We start from the raw sequence: 27,408 nt of genomic DNA, 5'->3' as shown, positions 1-27,408 counted from the left end.
GCCTGGGGTAGAATAGGGAATTGAAACCAGCTCTCCTGAGGCCTAATCTCCAGACCATCCTTTCTCCACAAGTGCACCCCCTGTCTTTAAGTGGTTTCCATCATATACAGTGTTTATAGTTTGGTTCAGTGGCTCTCAGCACCCCCACTATACACATTGGTCCAGCACCCATGCCTCCCAGGACTCTATATTTCTTTTTATCATTGTCTCCCTCTCCTGCTATGTTCCTTTTCGCACAGCACATAAGTGGGATGCAACCCCTATGACATCTGAGTCCAAGTGGGCACAGAGTCATAGCATCTAGCACCTGTCAACCCACAGTTTAATAATTTTAGAACATGTGGGGTCACGCAGCTTTCTCCCTAGTGGTCACGGCAGGGGAAACAACCCAGCGAGAAAACATGAGCTCAAGTAGGAACAGCAGAAAAAGAAGAGGGAGGCAGTGACCTCAGCACTGATGAAGTCATGATAACCCCACTCCCACCCCGTTGAAAAGGAACCCACTGCAAATCTGCACTTCTAAAGTGAAGAGGAAGTTCGTGCAGCATAACAGACAGAGACGGGCTACGCTTACATCCCACAACATGACTTTCACCGCCGTGCTCTGTATCGTGGCTTTGTTACCACTGCAAGGTAAGTGACATCGTTTAACTGCCTGTCTTAAAAGCTCTTAAACGGAATTATTTTGTTTATAGAACTTCACTGCACCACACGCCAGAATGCTTTTTATTATTAACTGCATTGCACTATTACCACCAAGCTTTTCAGCAGGATCTTCTGCCACCTAAGGGCCACTCAGTTCCAATTAACTGTTAAACCCAAGGACAATCATTTGCCTTATAAGCCTTGGAAACACAGTGTAGAGGACAGAGAGCCAGGAACTGCTGGATTCTCATCCTGGTTCTGATCCTGACTCACAAAATAGCCTTACATGACTTACATCTCTCTACCTCCATTTGCCCATCTGTAAAATAGGGCTAATGGCAGCTACCTTGCAGGTGTGCTGTAAAGGTAACCTAGCCTTGTTAATGTTTAGAGAGTGCTTTGAAAACAGAGAACACTATATAAATGCTCAGTATTATTATTCCTGCTACAGGATGTAGCCCTGTTTACATATGTTGCTAACCTGCACCTCATCACTCACACGCATCATCATGTGTGCAAGGATTGCCTGTGAACATGTCAAATAATGACCAGATTTAAACAAACAAAGGCCATGCAAGTCAATAATTCACACTGAAGGACACTTACAGCTTCCATTCCTGATCCTTGCATGATTTTTGCACTGCCTGCAGTAAGAACCCCAAAAGGATAGTCTCTCCCCACTTCTTGACAAAGATTTAAGAGAAGAAATTGCAGTAAGGTCTCATTTCCTGAGACTTTGATAATAGTGCAAAATATACTACTATACCAGTGTATTGTGAATCTGAGTCCAGATTAAAGAAAATAGACAAAATACACTTTACATTACATCATCCCTGGGATGGGGTATATCATTATTGCTTGTGTTTGTTAACTAAGTGATCACCTTTAAAACTGGTCATTTTAATCTTAAATTAAATTGATATGGTTATTTTGGTATTTACAGTGTTCCATATACTTACTCTAAGGAATACCCTGGGAATACAGTGAACCCTGAGATCATAGTATTAAGTTATTATCTGAGGCAATTGACCATCTTTTGGGGCCAACCACTGTACTCTAATTTGCAAAAATCCTGTTGTGCATACCATAAGCTTCTCAGATATCAGTGTAAATTAGCGAGGTTCTACTATATAATCAAACCAGTCATAGGCAGGGCCCCATGTATTCTGCAGTCATTAAATTTGCCACAAAATTCACTCCTTGCTGCAGAATTGCTCTCCAGAATCTCACCGTTCATTTCTTTGTTAATGATATTTCTAGTCTGATGGTTGTAAAGATAATGCTGAAAACATGAACTGAGTGTAAACCTCTGCAGTGATCTCTGTACGAGTCTGCAGACAGCCTATGACAATAGCTCTGAGAGATGTGAACTGCTCCATTCATCCCAGTCCTGCTACCTCGTGCTCTCCAGTTTTCCCCAGGAGGAGTAATGGATTGTACTACAGCTCACACTCTCTGTGTTGTTCCATGGAACTGGGAAACAGGGTGGTCATGGAGACAGCGCTTGTGGCCAGCTTGCAGCCAGGGAGCTGGCCTAGGGATATACACTGGGCTTCCCAACGGCGTAGCTGCCAAGGCCCAGGTGGCTGAAGTGATGAGCCATTGAAACTGGCTACCAGAGTCACCCCTTGCCATCTTCAAAAGTAATCAACAAATTTTACATCAATAAATATAGGCAATTCTGAGCCAGGGCTGAGTGTGTTTGCGTGAGGGTTGGGAGAAGGACGGGAATGAAGGGTATTTCACGGTGCCTGAATTAATTCACATTACCCTAGCACTGGAGCTGTTGTGAAATTTGGTCCCAATGTGCCTATAGATTTTACTTTAATAAGGTAACTTGATTCCCAACACTTCTATGGAACATGGCGCAATTCTGATGGGGAAGGGTTGTCAGGGACTCCCCACCAGCCAGTGCATTAAGAACGCCCACCCGAAAAGAAGGGTTCAGGCATTCAGAGGTGGACGCGACTAAGATAACACTGCCTCAGGCAGCATTAACACAGGCTGAGATATTCCACAGGCTCAGCAAATGGGAGAGGATGACGGAACAACATGCAGACATGACCATTACCTTCCCCCCACCAGTCCCACTTTCTTCCACCTGCAGATCCAAATGAGTTTCCATGGGGCTGGGTGAAGAGAGAACAATGCTCTCTCCATTATGCCCCTGGGGTTTCTGTCCTCCTCGCCCCATTCATGGAGATGGAGGAGACGTGATCTGGTCGCTGGTTACTCAAAGTAATGCTCTGAGGAGATACTGTGCAGAATGTGAATGATCTGCAATGCCCAGTCATCTGAAAACCCAAACAATACCATTGTTCACTTCAGTTTAGAGACAGGCCTCAGTCCTCATCTGTGGTTGAGAAGCACTTGGGACAACTCGAGGAAGGGAAGCTGGCCAAATCTCCACTCCTCCCTGCAATCCTGAGGTGGCTATGCACTGGGTTGCTCCCATGGAATAATTCAGCACAGCCTAGAGGTGGCTCTAATTTCCTCCAGGTACCAATGGCTCAATGGGGTCATTAGAGCAACTGGGGATCAATGGAGCACAGAGATAACCCTGACTGTATCCCCTACACTGTCCATAGGGAGTGGGGCAAGATGAATATCTCCCTATATTAGGATGACCATTTTGTGACCAGCTACAATGGCTTTAGAACCGCTGTGCTGTGGGAACAGGGCAACATTGACCCCAGACAGGGAGGGAAATGCGGCCCATGAGTCATGGCCGGTGAACATCCCACTGCCTCAGATGGAAAGTCTGTGTGTGTTCAGTTCTGGGCTTTAGTCTATTTTTTTAAACATGCTTTCCTATTTAGAGTCTGGTTTCTCTCACTTCAAAGAGTGTGATCTGACAGACCCCTCCACGCCAATGTTAGTGACAGGAAATAGTAAAGATGCAGAAAGGCCCTGTGGAAAACCACAGACAAGGCTACCTCAGCTACACTAACAAGATGAACCCGATAACGCACTTCTTCATAGATGGAACTCCGGAGGGCTCACAAGAGGAATGTCTTCTTTTGCCACTGGGTCTGTGGCAATCATTTCTAAGTGCCATGAAACCTGAAAAACTAACTTATTATTATTTCCCTCATATAATGGACCCTTTTTTGTTTCAAAAACTATTTAACACTGGGAGATGGAAATGGTATCCCCTGTAAACAAATATATGGCTGAGCCACTTAAATAGAACACAGACTGCCGCCAAAGTATCTTCTATGGGAGAAACACCAACCAAATCAACTTCTTCCTCAATCATAATTTCTCAAGTCACTTTCATTGGGGTAATTTTGGTCTGTGTGCCCTGAAGAGGTGTTAAAATGGCTAACTGAAAGCACAACATATTCATGGTTGTCACTATCTGCTTGTCTCCTACAAAGGCATCCATAAAACAGCCCTGGTCATTATAATTAGGTATATAAATTCGGCAGCAAAAAATCACATCTGTTGAATGACATGAATTGAACGATTTGCCAGCGTGTCATTATGGTGCTGAATAATGGGTTGACCACTGAATCAGAAAGAATTAGAATTTACGAACGCATCCCAATATATGGATTCTATGGCCACAAGGGACCACTGTGATCATCTAGTCTGACCTCCTGCACAGAGGTCATAGGACTTCCCTGAATTTATTATGGCTTCAAGTCCAGTAGCTGTGCTTGAACTAGAGCATAACCACAGGTCTCCCCTCACTTACACTGGGTGAGAATCAGGAGTAACTCCACTGAAGTCAATGGAATTTCACTGGGGTAGAATAATGTAAGCACGAGAAGAATCAGCCCCACGGTATCTTTTTATGACCAATTGGTTTGTATTGGATGAGTCACTCCTTCATGCAAAAGGACACCCTCTGTGCTTCCTGGTTCTGGCCCAGGTAGACAGCAAAATACTCAAGTACCATGAGAGTTAGTCCTGCAGCTTCATGGACCCTATAGATCAGACAGTGAGGGCCACATTGATACAAACAACTGAAGCCTTGGGTGTGCATCCAGCTCAATTTACAGTGACCTACCCTGGGGATGAAGTTTGCCTTCCATGGGAGCTCCCAGCTACACTGCTAACCATTTCTCTCTGCCACTCCCGGGGTGGGAGATGAGTAAGGACATGGAGGGGGACGTGGCTACAGACCTGCATGTCTACCACATTCCCTACAGCCAGCCCAATCCTGCTGTCACTGAAGTCAGTAAAAAACCTCCTGTTGACTTTAGTAGCAAAGAACCTAACATTGCCATTTTTGGTTCTTTTAAGAAAATAAAGTGCTTCCTATTTGTGCAACCAAGGCAGACTTATTGCCCCAAAGGTCCAGCACTCCCACACTCTGGCAAGCAATTTGCTGTAGGCAGCTACTTTAAAAAAAAACTGATTGAAAAACAAATTCCCTTAACTGCCTATTTACTTAGCTCTGACACAGTTACTGCTGTTCGCAATTTCTCCAACGCATGTTTGTTTGGAGGACGCCAAAAAACATTTAAGGCCATAAAACATGTTCACAAAGTGCAGTATATATCTCAGCATGGTCAATTCTGGCTGGGAAGAGGAACGTATGTTATTGCTTCACTGTAAAATGAGCCAGGAGAATGGAATTTCTTTTCAGTTACATATGTTAGGCCAGATCCTGACTTTAATGGAGCGCCGTACCAATTTACTGCAACTGAAGATCTAGACATTTGAATATAAAAGGGTTGATTTTTCAAAGATGCTGAGCACCCACAATTACTGTTAATTTAAACGGGAGTTGGGAGAGCTCACCATTTCTGAAAATCGGGCACAACGATGGGTAATTGCAAGACAGTGCTTTGAGCTCTGAGTCATTTGCTCAGATCTGGCCCAGGCTGGTGACTAAAAACCACTGTGTGTTTAAATGCATGAAACATGTATTCATTGAATCCACCTATTTCTGGCTCTTCGATGGCGTGTGTAAAATAAATTGAGGGGTCCCGTTGTGGTGGGCAGGTGCGCAATATCACAAAACCCCCCTACAAGGGTTGGGAGTCTCAGCAGAGCTTCCAAAGAGCAAACAGGTCATAACACTGAACCCTCTTCTAATCCATAGAGGGCTGTGGAAAGACGTCTGTGGGCTGTGGAAAGACGTCTGTGGGATTATGGCTGCAGGCTAAGACTCTGGAGACTTCAGTTCGGTTCTGAGTTCTTCCACAGACATTGAGGCCAAGATCCTCAAAGGTATTTAGGAAATTGATTTAAATGGAACTTAGATGCCTAAATACCTTTGAATCTGGACCTGAGTGTCTTTGTGCCTTAGTGTCCTACCTTCAAAATGGGGATAATAGCACTCCCCTGCCTTAGAGTGATGCTGAGAGGATAAATACACTAATAACTGTGAGGTGCAGAGATACCTATGGCAGATGAAGACCATAGAGATACCTACATTAAATAGAATGGCACATTCACAAACAGGGAAGCATGAGATGCCATTGTCCATCCTGTCCCTGTTCTGGGGATAGAGGAGTTCAGTCCCTAGATCTGTCAAGCCAGCGCCTCTTGTTGGCATGAGATTCACTCTCGGGGCTTGTCCACAAGGGGAAATTTACCAGTATAACTCCTATTCTAGAACAAGTGCGTCTAAATGGGGAGTTTTATTGGTATAAATGTACAATTATACCAGTAGAGTTATGCTGGTAAATTTCCCCTTGCAGACAACCCTTTTTCAAAAAAGCAGCAGGCTGGTGTATTGCACTGTGCAGAATGCTCTCAGTTTGCCTCACATCAAATGTCACAACTGTTTTTCTCTGGCAGGGGATTTTCAAGAGGTTCACACTGAAAGTGTAACTGTGGAGGAGGGGCAGGATTTAAGCCTACAATGTGATTTTACTGGAGACCATGAATCTGTCTTCACGTGGTCAGACCCTCGGGGGTTTCTCATTTTTCTAAAGAGCGACCGAGGTAAGTGTCAAAACCTGCTTCCAGGTTACTTTCCATTTGATAGGAGAGGGGTCAGTCACCGGTGGTCTTTCCTATCTCCCACCTACTGTAAGATCTGACTCACCTACAGGCCCACTTAGAGCTCTTGTACATTCAGTCTCTTTCCTACAGGAAGTTGATTAAATGGAAACCCCACCAGAGTGGTTTGTAAATGGAGCCTCAAGCAATAAACTGTATTTACCACTAACACCATCATCCCAGCTCAAAAACCCACCACCGACTGAAAGGACCTACGCGTGCTATAGATTGTGTCTTATCTAGCTGAGAAAGAAGGTTCAACGTGTTCCTTGCTTAGAATCCACATTGTTTTTTAACTTATTAAAAAAGTAACTGTTTTGATAAGAAGCTGGTGAGTGCTATAACCATGGAGACTGCTAACTGATGCAAACACATCCATGTTTACTGCTACCTTGTCTTCCACCCCACACCTGTCCATCCCCTAATTCTATCTTGTCACTCCTAGATTGTGAGCTCTGTGGGGCAGCGACTGTCTGTGTCTTACTTATTTGTACAGAGCATAGCATAGCGGACCCTGATCACTCTTAGGTGCACTAAAAACTACTGGGATTTTTCAAAGGGAATCCGGCACCCAACTCCCGTTGAAATTCAGCATGAACTGAGTACCCCACACCTAATGGGTACCTTTGAGAATTTCAGCTAAAATCATCATTGATATGATTGCTGAGTGGATAACTGCTAAATTTATTGAATAAATAATCTGACAAATTCATTTGCCAGATAATTTACTCAGTAAATTTTGCAAACATTTCCAAATGGAATACATGGTGAACTTTTTAAATATTGATATTATATTATACTATTATTATTATTTGCCCAGCTCCGAAATCACGTATATGCTTTTGAAAATTTTGTCCAATTCAATTGACCAATCTCAAAGAGGTATAATAGTAGGTTAGGATGGAAGATCATACAAAGAGTCTATAAACCCAGATCTTCAGCTGGTGTCAATCTGCATGACTTCATTGAAGTACGTGAAACTACACTGATATTGCCAGGGGTGCTGGAACAATCTGTATTGTGGGGGTGCTGAAAGCCATTGAACCAAACTGTAAACCCTGCATCTGATGGAAACCACTTCAAGCCAGGGAGTGTGGCACTATCCCTTGCTCCAGCACCTAGGGATATTGCACCAGCTGAGGATTTGACCCACAGTCTATTCCTCTGCAAAGGCATGTGATAATCTCCTTTCCGGGCGTATAATATTGAAGTGATATTAAACATGAGGATTAGTGTTTGCAAAGTAATTGATAAGTCTAAAGCACCAGTATTTTAGCTTTTATTTTCCATGTTAGTGGAGAAACAAATTTTATGCCCTATGTGGGCATTTGCATTCTCAGTCCTATCATCATAAGCCTCTGCTCAAAGAAGCAATGAGACACACAGCTTAACAAATCATTTTCTTATTCCATATGGTGAAAAATTAAACATGACGAACCATCTAGCTTACACACAACAGTGATTTGAAATTTTTTTTCTCATGTTTAGTTCTTTCCAGAAATTTAATCACCTGTGAGTCCATCACTCGCCTAAATATTTTTAAAGCCTTAAAAAGCCTCAACTAAAAAAAGAAGTTTCTGAGGTCCTTTAGTCTCTCCCAATGGATGACCCATTTCCTCAATTTCAGTTCACTTTAAAGGCAGGCTGTTACTTTCTGTGTTGTGATTGCGGTGAGCAAAGGCGAGGCCGGGGAGGGGCGGGGGGGGAAGGGTCACATGCCCCTCCCCAGACCACTGGGGGTGGGGGCACGTTCAGCAGCAACCGCAGCGGTGAAAGGAGCAGAACGTGGGGCTACCCGGCAGCCCCACGGCAGCAGCTCCTCCGGCATCCCAGCCTTTCCACGCAGCTGGGTCTCCTGGGGTCTGTACAGCCGTGCCAGAGGACAGGGCTGGGGGCACGACCAGTGCAGCCACGCCAGAGGAACTCCCGGCGTGGGGCTGCCCAGCGGCCGTACAGACCCCAGGAGACACAGCTGCGTGGAAGGGCTGGGGGCGGTACATGGGGCTGGCCTCTTTTGGCCTGAAATTGGCATCCTGTGCAGCGGGAGGACAGAGCCGCCCCAGCTGCACGTAATATGGGATGGGGAGGGGACAGGGACAGCGCGGGGGTCCAGGCTGGGGGACGGAGAGGAGTCACGTGCCCCCCTTTAGCTGGTGCCCACCTTTGTGTCCCTCCCATGAGTCGCCGGCGGGATAGCTGATGTGACCTGCTGGACTCAATCCCAAGATTCCCATGGGTCACACGGGGGAAAGAGGGAAGGAGTGTCCTGAAAGCCCAAAGAGATTAATCTGCTGAGAGATCTGGATATTCCAGGAAGGTGTCTCATTAAAGGGCAACTAATTAGGCAAAACCAGGATCAGACAACTCATTAATGCTTCAAGATTTATGGACGTGGCGCATTACATAATTCCACCCCCCTTTTGCAGATGGGGAAACAGGCCCGTCACCATGAGATGGTGCATAAAGTAACACAGTGAGTCTGTCTCTGAGAGGGGAATAGAACCCCACGATCTGGAGTCCTAACGTGCACTGGATCATGGTACAGCCCCTTCCATGTTGCCACTTCATAATCCTCCAAACATTTGCTGACATTTCCCTGCCTCGGGACCCAAATTCCATTAGTATCTTGAGAGCCCCCACAAACCAACATCAATCAATTTAGTCTCACAACCCTCCCCTGTGAGGCAAGGAAGTCTAAGAGGAGGCCAGGTGGTTCAGTGGATGGTGCACTAGCCTGGCTCTATTCCTAGTTCTGCCTGCTGCCTGGCCTTGGGCAAAGCACTTCATCTCTCTGTGCCTCTGTTTACCCTTCCACCCTTTAAACTGTCTGTCATCTCTTTAAACTTTAAACTCATTGGAGCAGAGACATCTCCTACTGCATGTCTATACAGCACGTAGTACAATAAGGCCCCAGTCTAGGTTGGGGGCCTCTAAGTACTACTGTAATATAAATGATTAACATTAGCCCCATTTGACAGATGGGAAACTGAGGCAAAGAGATTTGCATAAAGTCACACAGGAAATCCTTGGCAGAGCCAGGGGATGAACTGTAGTTTCCTGAGTGCAAGAAGAATGTTTTACCCACAAGACCCACCTGCCTCTCAAACCAAACTTCTTTCTGAGCTTTGAAACACACAGGAAATGTTATGACCTCCCTTCCCCCTCATATGCATTTTTAATTTATTGATATATCTCTATTTCTCAGATCCAGCTAGGAATGATTAGCACTAGAATTGTTCATTAAACACTGAGAACAAATGAATGAAAAAGAAGGTCATTCACACCTGATGAACAAAGCCAATCTCTCCTTTTATCACTTTGGTTACCCATGTCGCTCGTATGGACCAATGCACTTACTATGCCATTCTTTTTTCACTTACAGGTTTAAAAGATCAGAGATACAAACTTATCCATTATTCAAAATATAAATTATCTATCAGCCTGTCTAATGTAACAGTACAGGATGAAGGCACATACACATGCTTCTACTATGACGTACCAGTCAAAACCAAGAAAGTGAATGTTACTGTCTTAGGTGAGTTCCATTAGAGAAGCTAAATTTGCATAGGTTTCTAAGAAAATCCAACCTCCTCCTATGCTTTTTTTTCCTGAATGAAGGCTATCCCATTTTACTGTATTCTTTTGTAATGATATGTTTAAGAGGCTGTGTTGTAGTAACTAAGGCCTCAAAGTTATGAGTTATTACTATTCAAGAATTGCCCAGGTATCAAGACCTTTTAGAAATGATAGAACAGAGGGCTAAGAGAATAAAAACCCAATGTCTAACAGCTAGATTTCTTCAACAGGCTGAGGAAATGCAGAGTTGCGGCAACCTTTCACAAGAGCGTACTGCTGGTACTGCTAACAAGAGCTCCCCTGTTCCTTGTCTGTCAATGAGTTAAACATTAAATGCATATCAAAAGTGAAGATATTATATAATATGCCAAATAGAGCTGTCAATTAGGGAACTTAATGGAATCTAATTTTATTATTCAAATGTGTATAAGAGAGAAGTCAGCTATAAGTAGTACAGTATTGGGCAAAATATTATCAACTTTAATGACAGGGTTTACCTCATGGGCAATGCTTTTAGGAAAGCAAGGGACTGTGCTCATATTGATTTGTTTTTACTTTAAGTGATAAACTGAGGAAGTCAGGCTAATGCTTGCAATCAAACCTGCTTATGCTAACAAGTCAGTGAAATATGCTTGTGCTAAAAGAGGCAGTGAATAAAAGGAACTGAAATCAAATAGTATGTTTATAAGGACATTTGACCACAGAGAGGAATAACCAGAAATGTAACTATTTGATTCATAATGCAAAGACTCAGCTCAGCAAACATACCAAGGTTCTACCATTCTTGTTAAAAAGAACAAAAACAGAAGATTTACACAGGTCTACCAGCCTGTTGAAGAACAACAGTTCTTGAAGTGACATTGTATTCTATAACGGGCTGTTAAAAGAAGTTTGAAAAGCATCAAAGACTATGGAGGGACTCTGTATACATTATATGAACCTTAAACTGAACATTTCAGCAACTAGCAAAGTGTTGATAGAGAAACTCCTACCTGTGTAAGCATAACTGCAAAGAAGGCCAAGGCATACACCGCAAAGGGGCCCATGAAAAGTGATTTGGTTTATAAGTTGGTAAAACCAGCTGGTGCTCAAGGTATGTCCCAAAATGTTTGCACCAACAGTTATGACCTAACTTATTTCAGATAAGCTGGAGTGACCACATGTATTACACAAAGAGACTAGAAAATTCAAGTCCACTGGAAGAATTCAGCTGACATATCATTCTCTGATTGAATGGTGAGAGAGGACAACTTTCATTTTGGTTGGACATTTAGAATCTTGAGAAGTATGGGTCACCATCTGATTGAGCCACACCCAGAACCTCCAAGAAGAGCGACAAAGTTGGACCACCCAGCAAAAATAGGATAAAACAGCCTGTCTCCTTCAGCACATCGCTCCCTGAAAGCCAAAGACATCTGGAAGGAGGAAGAACTGAGTTCCTAGGCTGGCCACCTGGGAATCCTCTTCAATGTCACCTATCTCTTTCTATTTTCCAGCAACTCAGGTTACCCCCTAGCACACCAGGAAAAGACTATAGTCACGTCCATCCTTTGCTCCACCTATTTATACATGGTCAACTCCTGCTGTGGAGATATTTGAGCTGAAAGCTAACAGCTGAGCAAAGATCTGGTGATAAGCAACACACAGACTTTCTTTTGGGTCACAATGCAAAACGGTCAATTTACCACTTACTGAAACTGGACACCTAACTAGTCAAGAAGTGTATATGTTCCCACGTGCTTTAAAGATGGTCAGAGAGTTGCAATGTGTGTCCTTATTTTGTAATAGATTCATAGATACTAAGGTCAGAAGGGACCATTATGATCATCTAGTCTGACCTCCTGCACAATGCAGGCCACAGAATCTCACCCACCCACTCCTGCAAGAAACCTCTCACCTATGTCTGAGCTATTGAAATCCTCAAATCATGGTTTAAAAACTTGAAGGTGCAAAGAATCCTCCAGCAAGTGACCCGTGCCCCATGCTACAGAGGAAGGCGAAAAACCCCCAGGGCCTCTTCCAGTCTGCCCTGGAGGAAAATTCCTTCCCGACCCCAAATATGGAGATCAGCTGAACCCTGAGCATGTGGGCAAGATTCACCAGCCAGATATCCAGGAAAGAATTCTCTGTAGTAACTCAGATCCCACCCCATCTAACATCTCATCACAGGCCATTGGGCTTATTTACCATGAATAGTTAAAGATCAATTAATTGCCAAAATCATGTTCTCCCATCATACCATCTCCTCCATAAACTTATCGAGTTTAATCTTGAAGCCAGATAGGTCTTTTGCCACCACTGCTTCCCTTGGAAGGCTGTTCGAGAACTTCAGTCCTCTGATGGTTAGAAACCTTTGTCTAATTTCAAGTCTAAACTTCCCGATGGCCAGTTTATATCCATTTGTTCTTGTGTCCACATTGGTAGTGAGCTTAAATAATTCCTCTCCCTCCCTGGTATTTATCCCTCTGATATATTTATAGAGAGCAATCATATCTCCCCTCAGCCTTCTTTTGGTTAGGCTAAACAAGCCAAGCTCCTTGAGTCTCCCTTCATAAGACAGGTTTTCCATTCCACAGATCATCCTTGTAGCCCTTCTGTGTACCTGTTCCAGTTTGAATTATCCTTCTTAAACATGGGAGACCAGAACTGCACACGGTATTCCAGATGAGGTCTCACCAGTGTCTTGTATAACAGTACTAACACCTCCTTATCTCTACTGGAAATACCTCGCTTGATCCATCCCAAGACCGCATGAGCTTTTCTCACAGCCACATCACATTGGCGGCTCATAGTCATCCTGTGGTCAACCAATACTTCAAGGTCCTTCTCCTCCTCCATTACTTCTAATTGATGCATCCTCAGCTTATAACTAAAATTCTTGTTATTAATCCCTAAATGCATGACCTTACGCTTCTCACTAGTAAATTTCATCCTATTACTCCTGTTTACAAGGTCATCCAGATCCTCCTGTATGATATCCCAGTCCTTCTCTAAATTGGCAATACCTCCCAGCTTTGTATCATCTGCAAACTTTATTAGCACACTCCCACTTTCTGTGCCGAGGTCAATAATAAAAAGATTAAATAAGCGTTGACTACTATAGATCCATTCATTGGGAAGGGGACTTTGGTAAATTGGTATGTAAGTAATCAACCGAATTACCTTGTGATCTAGCTTTGTATTGTTTTTCTTCTGTTGTGTTCACAACACTGGAGTTGATAACCAATTGGCATAAGTGAGGCCCTATTCTGAGGGACTCAGTCAAAATCTAAACAAGGTCACTTTCCTAAGATAGTGAATGAGTGTAAGTGTTATTCCCTATTGTGGTTATGTAATTTGATTCTGCAAACATAAATAGTTATAGAAACCCATTTTCTAGTTTGTTAGCCAAATCATAGTTCAATGCTATTTTTTGTTGCTTTATATAAGAACATAAGAATGGCCATACTGGGTCAGACCAAAGGTCCATCTAGCCCAGTATCCTGTCTTCCAACAGTGGCCAATGCCATGTGCCCCAGAGGGAATCAACAGAACAGGTAAACATCAAGTGATCCATCCCCTGTCGCCTATTCCCAGATTCTGGCAAACAGAGGCTAGGGACACCATCCTTGCCCATCCTGGCTAATAGCCATTGATGGACCTATCCTCCATGAACTTATCTAGTTCTTTTTTTTAACCTTGTTATAGCCTTCATAGAATCATAGAATATCGGGGTTGGAAGGGACCTCAGGAGGTCATCTAGTCCAATCCCCTGCTCAAAGCAGGAGCGATCCCCAATTAAATCATCCCAGCCAGGGCTTGGCCTTCACAACATCCTCTGGCAAAGAGTACCACAGATTGACTGTGCGTTGTGTGAAAACATACTTCCTTTTGGGGGTTCACAGATAACTGCATTACTTGATTAGAAGAGATTGGTGCTTCTTAAGCTTTCTGGGCCCTTCAACTAGCTTGCCAGAATGCCTTTGTGCTTCACAAAATAGTGGGGCACTGATTTCTCCTACTTAATACTGTGATTGACTGCAAAGCTGCTGTGTGGAGCAGCCTACGTTCCATCATAGGCTAGAGCTGCAGAACTGAATGGGAAGCTGGGAATGACAGTGGCCAACAGAGAAAGTCAACACTAAGATAGGGATAGGGAGCCTAGAGTATTAGTTTTAAAGTCTGAAGTACAGTGAGTAAATAAAGTACCCTAAATGCAGCTCAGTGTGGATGGTAGGCCAAATTCTCTGCCCCCTCTCTATCCCTGGGCAGTGCAGGATGGAATCTGGCCCTCGCCTCTTTGCTGGGGAGGTTCGAGTGTGGAGATGTTTCCAGTGAGTACAGAGACAGCATAGCACCATCCCTGCTACACTTCATCCCCGGAAAAGGGAATGTCTGGGGGAGATAGAGGTGTTGTCACAACACACTGTGCTCTGGCTATGCTCAGCTGGGGAACAATCTCTTGGAAACTGTTGCCAGGTGGTGCAAGTTAGGACAGCCTCTATGCTGCTCTAACCAGTGATGGGGCCAGGGAAGGAATCAGGCAGACATATCCAGTTTTTTGGGAGAGGGGCTACATCTTCATATGCATCTGTATCGTGCCAAGCAACAGGGAGCCCTGATCCTGGCTGGGGCCTCAAGGTGCACCCTTAATTGAAAGAAATAATAATATAGGGTGAAGTACATGCAACCAATCATAAAACTGATTGCACAAGACTGCAAGAGCCTATCTCACCATGTGTCCCTTTGTTACAGCTGCTCCCTCCAAGCCACTGTTGGAAATATCAGATATTAGAACCAATGGCAAAGAAGAAAAGATTGTGCTGAGCTGCTTAACCCAGGGAAGTAAGCCCCCTCCTCAGATTACATGGCTGCTAAATAATGGGCTGGAAGTCTATGGTGAGTTTTAAATGGCCACTGAGTGGCGTGCATTTGTTGGAATATTTTTATCAGCCATTAATGTTCTGTACAAATACCCTGAACCAGCATTGGTCCCGTTTGGAAAGGTCTCAGCACCTGGGGATAGGAGGCCTGAGAACTGGATACAAGTGCTAAATTCTGGGGAGCCCTCTTTTTAAAGGGAGGGGGTTGACTCAGGACAGCTAACAGTGGCTCAATTTTCACAGCACAGACATAGTAGTTAATCCTTAATCTGCCTCTGTGACTAACCCCATTTTCTATGTGCAGGAGCTGAGGAACACACAGGTTAAGAGCCACATTCTAAATCCCTTTTTCACACTGAATATAGCACTTACCCATGCCAGTAGTTCCCTTGCTTACTGAAGGTTGCACTATTTGTCCTTGAGTGACTTGCTCAAGCCCAAACAGCAAGCCCATAAAAGCCAACATTGGAACTCAGATCCTGGTTCCTGGCACTCAACCCACCAGATGCCTCCCAATGTCAGTTAATGAAGATCCATCTTCCCCAGTAGAGCTCTGAGCACAGGCATCTAAAGGGAGAGTAAGGAGCTACCGGTGCAGTTTAAACAACCATTCTAAATATTGTGATCTAATAATAACTGCCTTGCTAGCAGGAGCAGCAATACACTTAAGAGGAAATGCAGGTCACTCTGAGCATGTGGGGGATAGATCAGAAAGAATAGGTGTGAATGGTTTCCTCTCTTACTTTACTTGCTGTTTTGGATCATGAAGTGAAACTTGTATTTTGGGTCATGAAGCAAAGCTTGCAAGTCTTCACCTGTAGTCTTGGTAAAAGACATATTTTCAGAGTTCCCTATTTTAAAGGAAGCTTGGGGGATTCAGAGTTGTGCAGTCTATCTAGAAAGTAATAAAGATGTAGATTATATGGACAATATTACACCATGCAACCCAGAGAGGTCTTCTATGTCTTGTATAAACTGCTGCATTATTTCAGTGTGCCTTGCTTAGTTTGTTAGTCTGATTATGCAATTGTGCATGCAATACTGAGGCCTGGAGAATTTAAAAACTGCTGCTTACCTACCTGCTCTCTTGGCAGTTTGGATCTTTATGTAATAGGGGTGCAGCCCCAAGCTGGAGCATTTTATTCCTGATGCAATGTGCCCTTTGACCTTAAGTCACATGGACATCTAGTAATGTAGTTGTGTAACTAAGGATCCATATTGTTCCAGGCTTTTTTGTTTGATACCTGAATAGAGTTTTATGATGCAGGCTTTGATATTAAAGAGTGATGATGAATTCTCTCATCTGTTTGCAGTACATGCAAATTAAATGGATTATAGTTTTGAATGGAAAAATTTTAATTTTGTTGGGTGATAAATTTTATCTCCTTCTTTAAAGAAGGCTAGAACCAAGGAATTTCTCTGACTGAAAAGTCTAAATATTACCAGAGTTAACAGAGAGAAGGCTAGTTCTAGGAAGAGATTCTAGGCTAAAAGTATTAATGATCATTTGTCTTATCAATTGACAGATACTGTGAATTGATTTCAAGACCTTAATGCCTGCAGTAGAACATGCCATTAGCAGGGCCGGCTCTAGGTTTTTTGCCGCCCCAAGCAAAACAAAAAAAAAAGAAGATGGCCGAAATGCCGCCTCTGGAATTGTGCTGTTCCAAGCATGTGCTTGCTTTGCTGGTGCCTAGAGTCCATCCTGGCCATTAGAGATTATTGTGCCACGAAGAAAAATTTGAAAAGAACTGATTTAGCACACACATTTAGAATTTAGTCATTTATTCCTTGTCATCATTAACTACATCCTTGTTTTTCCACGTGGCATTGTTAATAAAGAGGTAACATCATCTAATAGGCTGAGGAGGGAATTGGGAGGGCAGGAATGCTTGTGTCCTCAATCTGGCTGTCCCATTAGTTTACTAGATGACTTTAGGCAAGTCACTTAATCTTTTTGTGTCTCTTTCCCCTGTTATAAAATAAGGATAGTGAAAGCAACATCACAGCGTTGGCGGGAGGATTAATATAGTGCTTTAAAAATTAAAACTGCTGTATCAAGGATTGTTAGTGTATGTGCAAATATTGGGCCACATGCATAATATATATTTATTTGCAGATTTAACAGCTGCAATCTGTGTGAATATGGTAACAAATCTAGGGCTATCTGGGAACTTCACTATGTGACTAGGGTGACCAGATGTCCCAGTTTTATAGGGACAGTCCAGATTTTGGGGTCCTTTTCTTATATGGGCTCCTATTAACTCCCACCCCTGTCCCGATTTTTCACATTTGCTGTCTGGTCACCCTAGTTGTGACAATGTTGCACTCAGATCTCCGAGTTGACTGCAGAACCAAAACTCAGATCCTTGTCCTGTTTTAAAGTTATAGGCCCTTATCTCTTGAGCTTAAAGCCCTTTAGCAGTATAGGGCTATGACCCAGCTGATTCCATTCAGGAGAGATCAGAGGTGCTCATGTGGGCACACAACCCATGAGATCAGAGGTGCTCATGTGGGCACAGTACCCATAATAGTGTGGAACTTGCTTATATGCTTATAGTGAACTCTGATATAGTGAAGTAGAACAGAACTCCTAGGTTTTTTTCCATGCATGGTAGGGTGTAGATTGCAACTAAGCGATTCTGTCAAAAACATGACTTTGCTCTGCATGGGCTCTGCTGTGATCCATTTACACAATGGAAACACTTTTGCTCAGCATTCATGTGTTGCTTTAGCAGACCAAAAGTAAAGCAGATTTGTGACTGGAAGGTTTTTCATTAAATTGCTTTTGACGGTAAAGCACTTAAATGTTTTCTTCAAATGGTTACGTAGGTGACATCAAACACAAGTTTGAAAACGATGGAAAGAAATGCAACACAATCAGCACTCTCATAGTCCATGCATACAACCGAAATTCAACAGCCAGTTGTGTCATTCGTCATGAAACCCTCCGTGGAGAAAGACTGACAGCATCTTTCCAGTTTGAACATTTCAGTAAGAACAGCTTTTATTGAAGCATTGGTTGATCGGTGGTGATTCCTTTTTAACGTTTGAACTTGAAGAATAATACTGCTCTCTTGTATAGTGATTTTCATCAATAGATCTCAAAGCCTGTTGCAACACATAACAGTAGTATCATCCCCCTTTTACTGATGGGGAAACTGAGGCACAGAGTAGCAAAGTCACCCAACAAACCAGGGATAAAGCTGGGACTTGAACCTAGGTCTCTTGAGTCCTAAAAAAGTGCCCCCATCCACTAGGTCACATTGAATTACCCTATTATGTTTCTTCATAGATATAGATGCATAACTGAAGGTGTGGTCTACCATTCAGAGAACAAGGTCTCTTCAGTGTCTGGTTTTGGAAGACCGTACTCTCCAGTGGTTAAAGAAGGGACTTGGAGCTTGATTCCTAGGTTCTACTACCATTTCTGCCTCTGACTTACAGTGAACCTGATCCAGAACCCATTGAAGTCAGTGGGAGTCCTGGGTTCCCATGTTACATTGGAACATTCACTTCTGCTCCTTACGTATCAGAGGGGTAGCCATGTTAGTCTGTATCCCCCAAAACAATGAGGAGTCCGGTGGCACCTTAAAGACTAACAGATTTATTTGCTCATAAGCTTTCATGAGTAAAAACTTTATGCCTAAATCAATCTATTAGTCTTGAAGGTGCCACTGGACTTCTGCTCCTTGTACCTCCGTTTAAGCATCTGTAAAATGGGCCTGATACTTATTTACCACCCATACATACTGTTAGATTCAGTTAATGCTTGTAAAGTGCTTGGAGAGCTTCGGATGAAAGAAACTAGGGAAATTCAAAGTATTATGATTGTTTTCCAGTGACTACTACAGGCTCAGCTCCAAATGTGTTAGAAATAAGCACGAGGACCTCTGAGCATCCTCAGCATTATATGGGTAAGTACAATAATAAAAAGCCACTGACTTAACAAAAAAAAGTTTTTTATTAATATCATTTATCAAGGTTCTCCCTTTAACACCTTGGTTGTTCCATTAGAATCCACAGAAGCTACCCCAAAATCTATAATACAGACATCACCTGTGAGCATATCTCTAGCAACAAGTACCCAACAGGAAGTTGTTTCTTCTCAGACGACTGTTGGTGGGTTCCACGTTTTAAAAACTTTTTACTGTTGTAAATTAAACAATATAAATTATAGAGTAGTGCTGAATTAAGGCAATCTGGGGCTTAGTGGGGAAAGGTTCAATATCATGGTCAAACTGCTTGGCCAATGTTATTTTTTATTATTTATATGTGTCCACATCATTGTGAAATAAATCATATAAAATTATTCGTAAAGTGCTTTTGCCCAGAATATGGGCTGCAAAAGAATACTAGGGGATAGTACTGAATGCTACTTGCATTGTGGTCAGAATTGGGTTCTTCTTTTCCAGTGATTGCTACAGAGTCCAATCCAAATATTAACGCCATCTTCTCTCAAAATCCTCTGCACTCTACTGGTAAGAATTTTAAATTCACTTTTTCTTTATTCCATATCATTTTGAAAAAAAAAATGGATAGTTGGCCCCATATCAAAACCTAGAGCCAAATATCTCTGGAGCTTGGGAAATTTCAGATCTGGATTCCATCTTTCTGGATTGGGTATATTTCTAAAATACATCTTCCAATTTTCATGTCTTGTTTGGTGGATATTCCTTTAGGATCCACCCAACCAAACTTTCCTTCCACTGTACCTGAGAAGCCATCTACTACCAGCTTACCAGCAATACCTACCCAGCAGAGGAAACTACCAGCCAACACAACTATTTGTAAGTAAAGTTTTTTTTCTTAATGACATTAAGGCAATTTGTTAAAATGTCACATGCAGAGCAGCTGGAAATGCTGCTGAGAACAAATTTATATTCCAGCTGTTACAAGATCCTTGAAACACAAAACACAATAGTTGTTTCACACAGGTGAGCATTTTAGAATTGCATCCATCATAGAGAAAGACTGCCCTTCTCTACTTCTCTCTTTGTTGTGAAGACAAACACATGGAGACATGTGGGGGCAGGTCCTCAGGTGGTGTCGATTGTCATAGCTCCATCAATGCATGCTATGATTTTATTAATACCTATCCCTATGGAGGCACTAGGTGGCACTGTGCCACAGGCTGACAGAAAATAAGCATGTCAACACACCTTAAGGCTTAAGCTGTAAAGTTATTCAAGTGATAACAGCAGGATTGTCCCCAGATATAAAGAGGGTGGGAGGAACTGCATTACCACTACATGAATTGTTTGACAGTGAGAGACTTTCCAACCTTTAAAGGGATCTCTCTGGTTGTGCATAGACATTTTATGGAAGAGATTTGGAAATGGAAATTAGTCAATTAACTTTTTTTTTTTTTACACCAATGCAATTTGTGTAAAATACCCAGATCCTCAAAGGTATTTAGCTGCCTAACTCCCATTAATTTCATAGAAGTTAGGCATCTAAACATCTTAAAGAATCCCAGCCTTTGAAAATCTCCCACTGTACATGTAATGTCATAGATAGACGCAGCATATAGAGCAATTTAGTTTTACGAAAGTGAGTTTAATTTATAGTCTGAATGTACATAGTTATTTGTGTATAAGAAAAAGAAAATATTTCTCTTTTCATTTCTGCAGGGTCAGAAGTAGCACTAACAGTAAATGAGGAAATTTCTAGTACAGAAGCACCAGCAACAAGTAGTGAACTAGCCACTCAGAATGCTAACGGCACCATTGGTACGTGTGCTACTGAATGTCCTTGTAAGCCAAGTGGCCCTGTGCTTTAGTGAACAGGGCTGGGAGGCAGGGACTCCCCAGTCCTAATTCGGGGTCTACCACTGCCTTATTTCATTACCTTGGGCGAGTCATCTAAAGGCTCCACTGAGACTTTTCAAAGCTGCTTCAGGAATTTCCATGTCCAGTTCCCACCAGGAATCCAAATGCTCTCAAGATTTAGAAAACATCAGCCTCTGATTCTGGTTCCCATACTGTAAAATGGGGATCATTAATGCAGGTGCCTGTCGGGGGTGTTTGAGACTCAGCTACAGCGGGTGTTGTACAGTGCTTTGAAGGTGGAAAAGTCTAAGTATTGTTATAATTAATATTAGCTAAAGAATACGATATCTTGTCTTCCGTGGGACTTTACATGAGTCAGAAGTGAGGAAGAACTGAGTAAGGACATCAAGGTTTGACCCTAAGGCACTTTTGAAAACTCCAGCCTTAAATAGCATTTATTAGAACTGTAGCTAAGAGTTTCCACAAAACATATTGTCAGAGTCCTGAAATATTTCCTTAGTAAGGCAGAATTTTTGTTGGACCTGTCAATAGTTTGGGAATCTGATCAGACTGCTGAAAGGGATAAGGAAGTCAAAATATTTTCTACTTTTATTTCTACAGAGCCAGAAATAACTTTGAACACCTCAGAAGAAACATCTGTTACAGATGTACCAGCAATAAGCAATGAACAATCAACTCAAAACTCCAACATCACCACTGGTAAATTTCTTAATGATGGAATAACATGGTAATCTAATGAATTGAACACGGGGCAGGAGCCAGGAACTCAAATTCTAAACTAATTTGTAACACTGGATCACACTGTAATGTTGGCCAACTCACTTAACTTGCTGTTTTTCAGTTTCCTCAATCGTAAAACAGAAACAACACTTGCAAACCTACTAGAGCTATTTTGAGGCTTAATTGTTTGATCCTTCTACACTGTGGCAAGGCTAGAAACCCTAAGTTTTATAATTAATACCACCTAAAGAATACAGAGCCAGATCATCAACTCATGTAAATCAACATAGCTCCATTGAAATCACTGTTGCTATCCCAGTTTACACCAGCTGAGAACCTGGCCCATATATATTCCTCAAAATCATTAAATGTTGAATTAATACTGCAAAATTTATATAATCTGGGTGACTGTGATTGGGCTAATCAGATAAACCCTTTTCATTCTACAGGATCTGAAATGACATTAAATATGACCTCTGGGACAGAAGAACCATCAACAAACCATGAAGAAACAACTCTGAATTGTAATGCCACCATCAGTAAGTTCTTGTTAATACTAAACATGAAATGGGCCTTCCTGAAGTCAGCCTGGTTCCCAGCAGCTAAGTGTCTACATCACCAAACCCACCATGAAGGACACTATAGGGCTGCCCTTGCTAAGAATCTCATAGGTGGGCCCATGGAGACCTAAAACAATGTTAGCATCTTGAGGCATTGGGCTAAATTCTCTGCTGGTCCACTGACTTCAGTGGAGTTTTTCCCATTTTTACACAAGCAGAAAATGTGTCCTGGTTCCTCCAGGTCAATGATGGGGAAGTTTACATTGCTGTTTCCTATGTATTTCTTCTCTAAGATCCTGGTCCAAAGACCACTAAACTCAATGAAAAGACTACAATGGATTTTGGCTCAGACCCTGAAACCAGTCTCTAGTATTGTCAACTTGCCCCTTTTGTGGCCAGTATGTTCTCAAACACAAAATTGAAGAACAATCTAATCATTAGGCTTAAAAATGATCTCACACTATCTACATTGTCCGCTGCTTTATTTCTGATGAAGAGGCCTCAGTATTGCTATCCTATCACCGGGCAATCTCTCTAATAGACAGTCCTCATCTTATTAGCTAAATGTCACAGGTAGTAACTACCTAACTATATTAAAAATATTTCTTTTATAGAAACCAATCTTAATTCTGAAGGAATCAGACAAAGGCAAACAAGTGTTTTGTTGCCAGTCCTGGTAGCTGTCCTTATTTTTGTGATGCTAATCATAGTCCTGCTCTTCATGAGGAAGCTGCAAAAAGCACACGGGATTTGGAAGAGAGGTGAGTGATCACACAATCTAAATCTCCAGGAATGTCTAAATCTCCAGTAATGTCTTAGGATGGGTGTGAGGGACTGGATAGTCAAGGGGACTGGTAACAGGATATGGGATCCTTGCATGTCTAGGTCATTGGTTAAAATCAAGCCTGTGTCAGTGGTGACTGAAAGTTATTACAAATAGCTGTTCAGGATCCAAGGGGAATGATTGGTGGTCTCAGGCCAAACCTCAATGGACAAGAGTCTTTATCACAAAAGCTACCACCAATGACTGTCTCTAATCAGCTCCTTTTTGGCAGTCCAACTACTGAATGGACATGAGGACTGAATTGCCCTCTTAACCCTGGATATTCTTCTAGTTCAGTATTTGGTCATGCAGGGATGGAGGGGTGGGCAAATGTATGAAAAAAGCTGCAACTTCCTATTTTCATTTGTTATCGGCACAGAAAATGACACTTCAGAACAGACATTGGAGAGTTACAAATCCAGGTCTAATGAAGACAATGGACAAGGTAAGCTACCGCCATGACCTCAGGCCATTGAAGCTCCCATTGAAATCAGAGTTTTGCTACTGACTTCAGCCAGACCAGGTTCAAGCCAACCTCATTGTTTAGGAAAGATTTGCAAACTGCAAATCTTAAACTTCAGTCATATATTTTAGTCAGATCTTCTTAGTAGGCCCAATGCAGATACATGACCACTTTAACAGTCTCTCGCATTCACCATAATAACTGGGAAACCCATTACAGATTACATTTATGCTTAACGCTTTTGACTGGGATTTTCAAATGAGTCTAACAGTTAGTTGTACAAATCCTATTGGAATTTAGAGAGCTGGGTGCCCAACTCCCATAAATGTCTTTAAAAATCACTGCCTTTATTTGGTTTTTATTGGCTGGTTTTGGTAGTTACGTGTTCACAAATATTATAAATGACAAATGCTCACCTCTAAACTCATTATTAGTTATTGGGGGTGACGAGATGTGAAAGATAAGGGAGGGCAAGGAGATTTTCCAAAACATTGCAGGTGGCAAAATGCTGCAAAGCAGGGGCTACCCAAATTTCAAGACACCAAGAACTTCCTTGGCAACTTGCTGTGAACCTAAGGGGCACACCTTCTCTAGGGAAGTGGTGGATACCCCATGACTTGCAGTCTTTAAGTCAAGACTGGTGTCTTTCTAAAGAATATGCTACAGCTCAAACAGAAATCATGGGCTCAATGCAGAAATTATTGGATAAGATTCCTTGTCTCATGTTATGCAGGAAGTGAGACTAGATGATTGTAATGCTCCTCCTGGCATCAAGATCTATGAATACTTACAGAAAGATTTTTATCAAAAATAAATACGCACACCTGTAATATTTGGTGGGACTTGTACCTTTGTTAGATTAACAGAAATTGCTTGTTTGTGGATTTCATCAGCAAAAAACACCTGCACTTCATCAGCTTTGTCCTCACTCTGTAGTTACAGAAAGAGCCAGCTGTGGGCTGCATTTTCAAACTCTGTGGGACACCTGGGTGTAAAACGTATTCCTACTGTACCATTGGAATCTATATAAACACATGCAGCTTTATGGCTAAAATGTCAGACGAGTCAAAAAAGGGAGGGAAATTTGCAAACACTTTTGAAATAAAATTTACTTTTTAAAATAAAAAATGTCCATAACCTTACACTGGACAAATTTTGATCAGCTCTATAATTGGTAGAAAAATGAGGGGGGGAGGGGGGAAAAATCAGACTTTTGTCAAAAAAAAAAGGGGGGAAAGATTTTATTTCAAAAATCAAAGTATTTCAACCAGCTTTAGTAGAAAGAACGAATTATTTTCTTGACCACAAATTAACCTACATTAGCTTACATCCTCCAGCTCAATCGCTCTTAGACATTGATAGTGCTCCTGTCACTGTAATATCTATACACCATCTCTTTTGGATTTATCAGTAATGTTGTAGCAAGAATGAATTTCCATCAAAATAAACCCCTCAGTCTATACGAAGACATCGACAAATTTGCATTTGTCTTTCAGTTGCCAATCAGAAGCCGAGCATGCAATACGTAACTGAAGGATATGCAGGAACAAAAAAGTCGAATTCAGAAGAAAGAGATGTTTCAGCATTTGAGAAACAGCTGGCATATGGAAAAGAAACTAATGTATAGAAGTCAGGACTTGTTGGCAACATTGTACTATGTACAGAATCAATATGGTGTGTTCTCATATTTATAGTGTGACTAATCTGATGGTATGTAAAACTGTCAATCTGTGACTTATCAACATCACAGCAGGATTTCAAACTGAGGAAGAAATGCCTGATAAAATGGCTGGTCTCAACCTGGATTCTAGTTTGGATCACCGTGTTAACATTAAAAAGACGTAGCTGGAAGAGGTGCTCATGGAAATCCATTAGCAATGCATGCTTTCAATTAGCTATTTAATCAGCAGATTTAATCAGCTATTTAAGTCAGCAGATTTAATTCATGGGTATCATAAATGGATCAGCCATATACCAGAGCAAGTCAAGGGTCCTGATAATGGAATGCACAACCAGCCATCATTATATGAGATACAAAATTACTGAGAGGTTCATGCAACAGTTCTGCAGCCTCCTGAGATGCATTGTCTAACGATGAGACTGGGAGACAGGAATTTCTGAGAAAGCACTTACAGCCAATATTTTTGAATTTGGGTGCCCAAAGTTAGGCATCTAATGCTATTTCACCTAAATCAATATTTAGTTAATGAAATAAAAACATCATGATTTTAGAGGTGCAGAGCAACCTGCAGTTCCTGTTGACTTCAAACATTTCTGCCTCAGTTACCCACCTGTAAAAGCAGGATAATACTACTTCCCTGCCTCACAAGGCAGTTGTGAGAATTAACTAGTTGTTTATAAAGTGCTTGACAATGAAACCTACAGCTACTAGTCCTGTCTCCACAGTCGTTTGCCTTTTGAGGGCTTCCATAAATGTTACTAAGGGCATGATCTGAAGACAATGGGGTGACACAGGCATGGCCGAGGGTATAATTTGGCCTTCAGATCTATATTTCTGGTGGAGCTGTCAGGGCCCAGGATGAGTTTGTGGGGCTGTTCGAAAAAAAACAATTTTCGCTTGCAGACTGAGTGAATCTGATATGAAAACCAATGACACACAATGACGACAGAACCCCACACTACCACTGTTAGTAACTTATTAGCACAGAATCATGCTTCAGTGAGAATTGCGGATCTGAATTAAGTCCAGGCCATGACATTAGATTTAAGGTAATCCTTAAAAGGATATTGCACCCATTTTGCTCATGTCAGATGATACCACTTCTCATCACAGGAAAGGGGTGAAAAAACAGACTTTGGACTAACCGTAGATGTCACTGCCATTACTGTTAGCAGTAATATGATTTTAATACTGGAAGATGACTTCACATTTGACACGAGGTGTGTGGACTCCAGTGGAAAAGACTACCAGTTTCCAGCAAGTTTTAATATTGGTTTAACAATCAGACTTGAATTGTTTAATATTTAAACAAAACCGTGAAAGAGCATAAACAACTGATTCTTTGTAAACTTAGTTTGTAAAATGCTCTGTAATGGTGAAGCCAGGTGTTTGTGAAAAAATGTGTCATAACTAATAAAATTTCAAATCCTGATCTTCCAGTTCCATTGGCACACAGTACCCCTTTAACTTCAAGGATAGTTCTATGTGTAGAAAAGACTGCAAGATCAGACAGTGTTGGTACGAGGCCTTGAAACAGCAGTCTATTTTAGGTTTCAGAGTAGCTCACGAAAGCTTATGCTCAAATAAATTTGTCAGTCTATTTTAAGTATTCTTAGTTCCTTTACATTTTAAAATGTCAAGTGAATGCACTTTAACTCTATATGGTTTGTCATTATTGTAAAAATGTTTATTTCTTTTATTTAAAGCAGAGTAGCACTTTAGGCATTTAGACACCACAGTTCTGATGGAGACCATCTGAGAGCCTAAATAGATACAGTATGGATATTCCATGCTTCTGTCTTGGAAGATTAAGGATACTTTTAATTGAAGTTTTGTTTCTAGCTGCAATTGTTGGTGTATCAGTTTTGTACTTTCCCCCCTGGCTTGTAGCAGACATGCTTATAGCATGCTTCATAGTAGTGCTCAAATGCTGCCATTTTAATAGTTCATGGGTTTTGTTGGTGAACCTTTTGGTTGCTTCTCTTAAGATAACAGTTGGCTATTCAGAGTGACTTTTTTAATAAACCAAACTTAAGTGTTAATGTACAAACTTAATGTCTTTCTTCTTTTTAAAGAATAGTTTGGTAGTACCTCAGTACATACATACCAATAAAACAGGTACAGTGATAAGTACACAGAAAAGCTAAAAGTACAAACTCAGTAAAAATAAGGGGAACGCTACCGTATCACATCCTACAACAAATAAACCAAGTCAGATCCATCAAGAAATATTGATTTGGCACTATCCTCAGATGAAAAGTATTTGATTGCTTTACCCCTGGATCATCTTCAACATATTGAACAAATAAGGGCCAAGTAGCTATG

General features: G+C 41.8%; 1 protein-coding gene across 1 annotated transcript; it reads left to right on the top strand.

Annotated features, from left to right (window-relative positions):
• Window positions 1–447: 447 nt before the first annotated feature.
• Window positions 448–25,306, top strand: CRTAM (cytotoxic and regulatory T cell molecule). The gene is made up of 15 exons (XM_073320935.1): window positions 448–633; window positions 6,403–6,549; window positions 9,989–10,141; window positions 14,917–15,060; window positions 17,877–18,038; window positions 18,887–18,961; window positions 19,062–19,166; window positions 19,460–19,525; window positions 19,727–19,834; window positions 20,678–20,776; window positions 21,437–21,535; window positions 22,006–22,095; window positions 22,731–22,877; window positions 23,319–23,384; window positions 24,899–25,306. Exons 1-15 carry the CDS (start codon window positions 585–587, stop codon window positions 25,027–25,029), a joined length of 1,641 nt encoding a protein of 546 aa, XP_073177036.1. The 5' UTR covers window positions 448–584; the 3' UTR covers window positions 25,030–25,306.
• Window positions 25,307–27,408: the final 2,102 nt, after the last annotated feature.

The sequence above is a fragment of the Lepidochelys kempii genome, chromosome 22 (genome assembly GCF_965140285.1).
Source record: "Lepidochelys kempii isolate rLepKem1 chromosome 22, rLepKem1.hap1, whole genome shotgun sequence".
Taxonomy (NCBI): Eukaryota; Metazoa; Chordata; order Testudines; family Cheloniidae; genus Lepidochelys; species Lepidochelys kempii.
Note: the sequence above shows the minus strand (reverse complement) of the source record. Positions and strands in the feature narration are given on the sequence as shown.

Bases quoted from the DNA above. Each gene is read 5' to 3' on its own strand.
- CRTAM (XM_073320935.1), top strand. From the start codon at position 585: ATGACTTTCACCGCCGTGCTCTGTATCGTGGCTTTGTTACCACTGCAA. The intron at 15,061-17,876 runs GTGAGTTTTAAA...ATGGTTACGTAG, and splicing joins TAATGGGCTGGAAGTCTATG to GTGACATCAAACACAAGTTT. The intron at 21,536-22,005 runs GTAAATTTCTTA...TTCATTCTACAG, and splicing joins AAACTCCAACATCACCACTG to GATCTGAAATGACATTAAAT.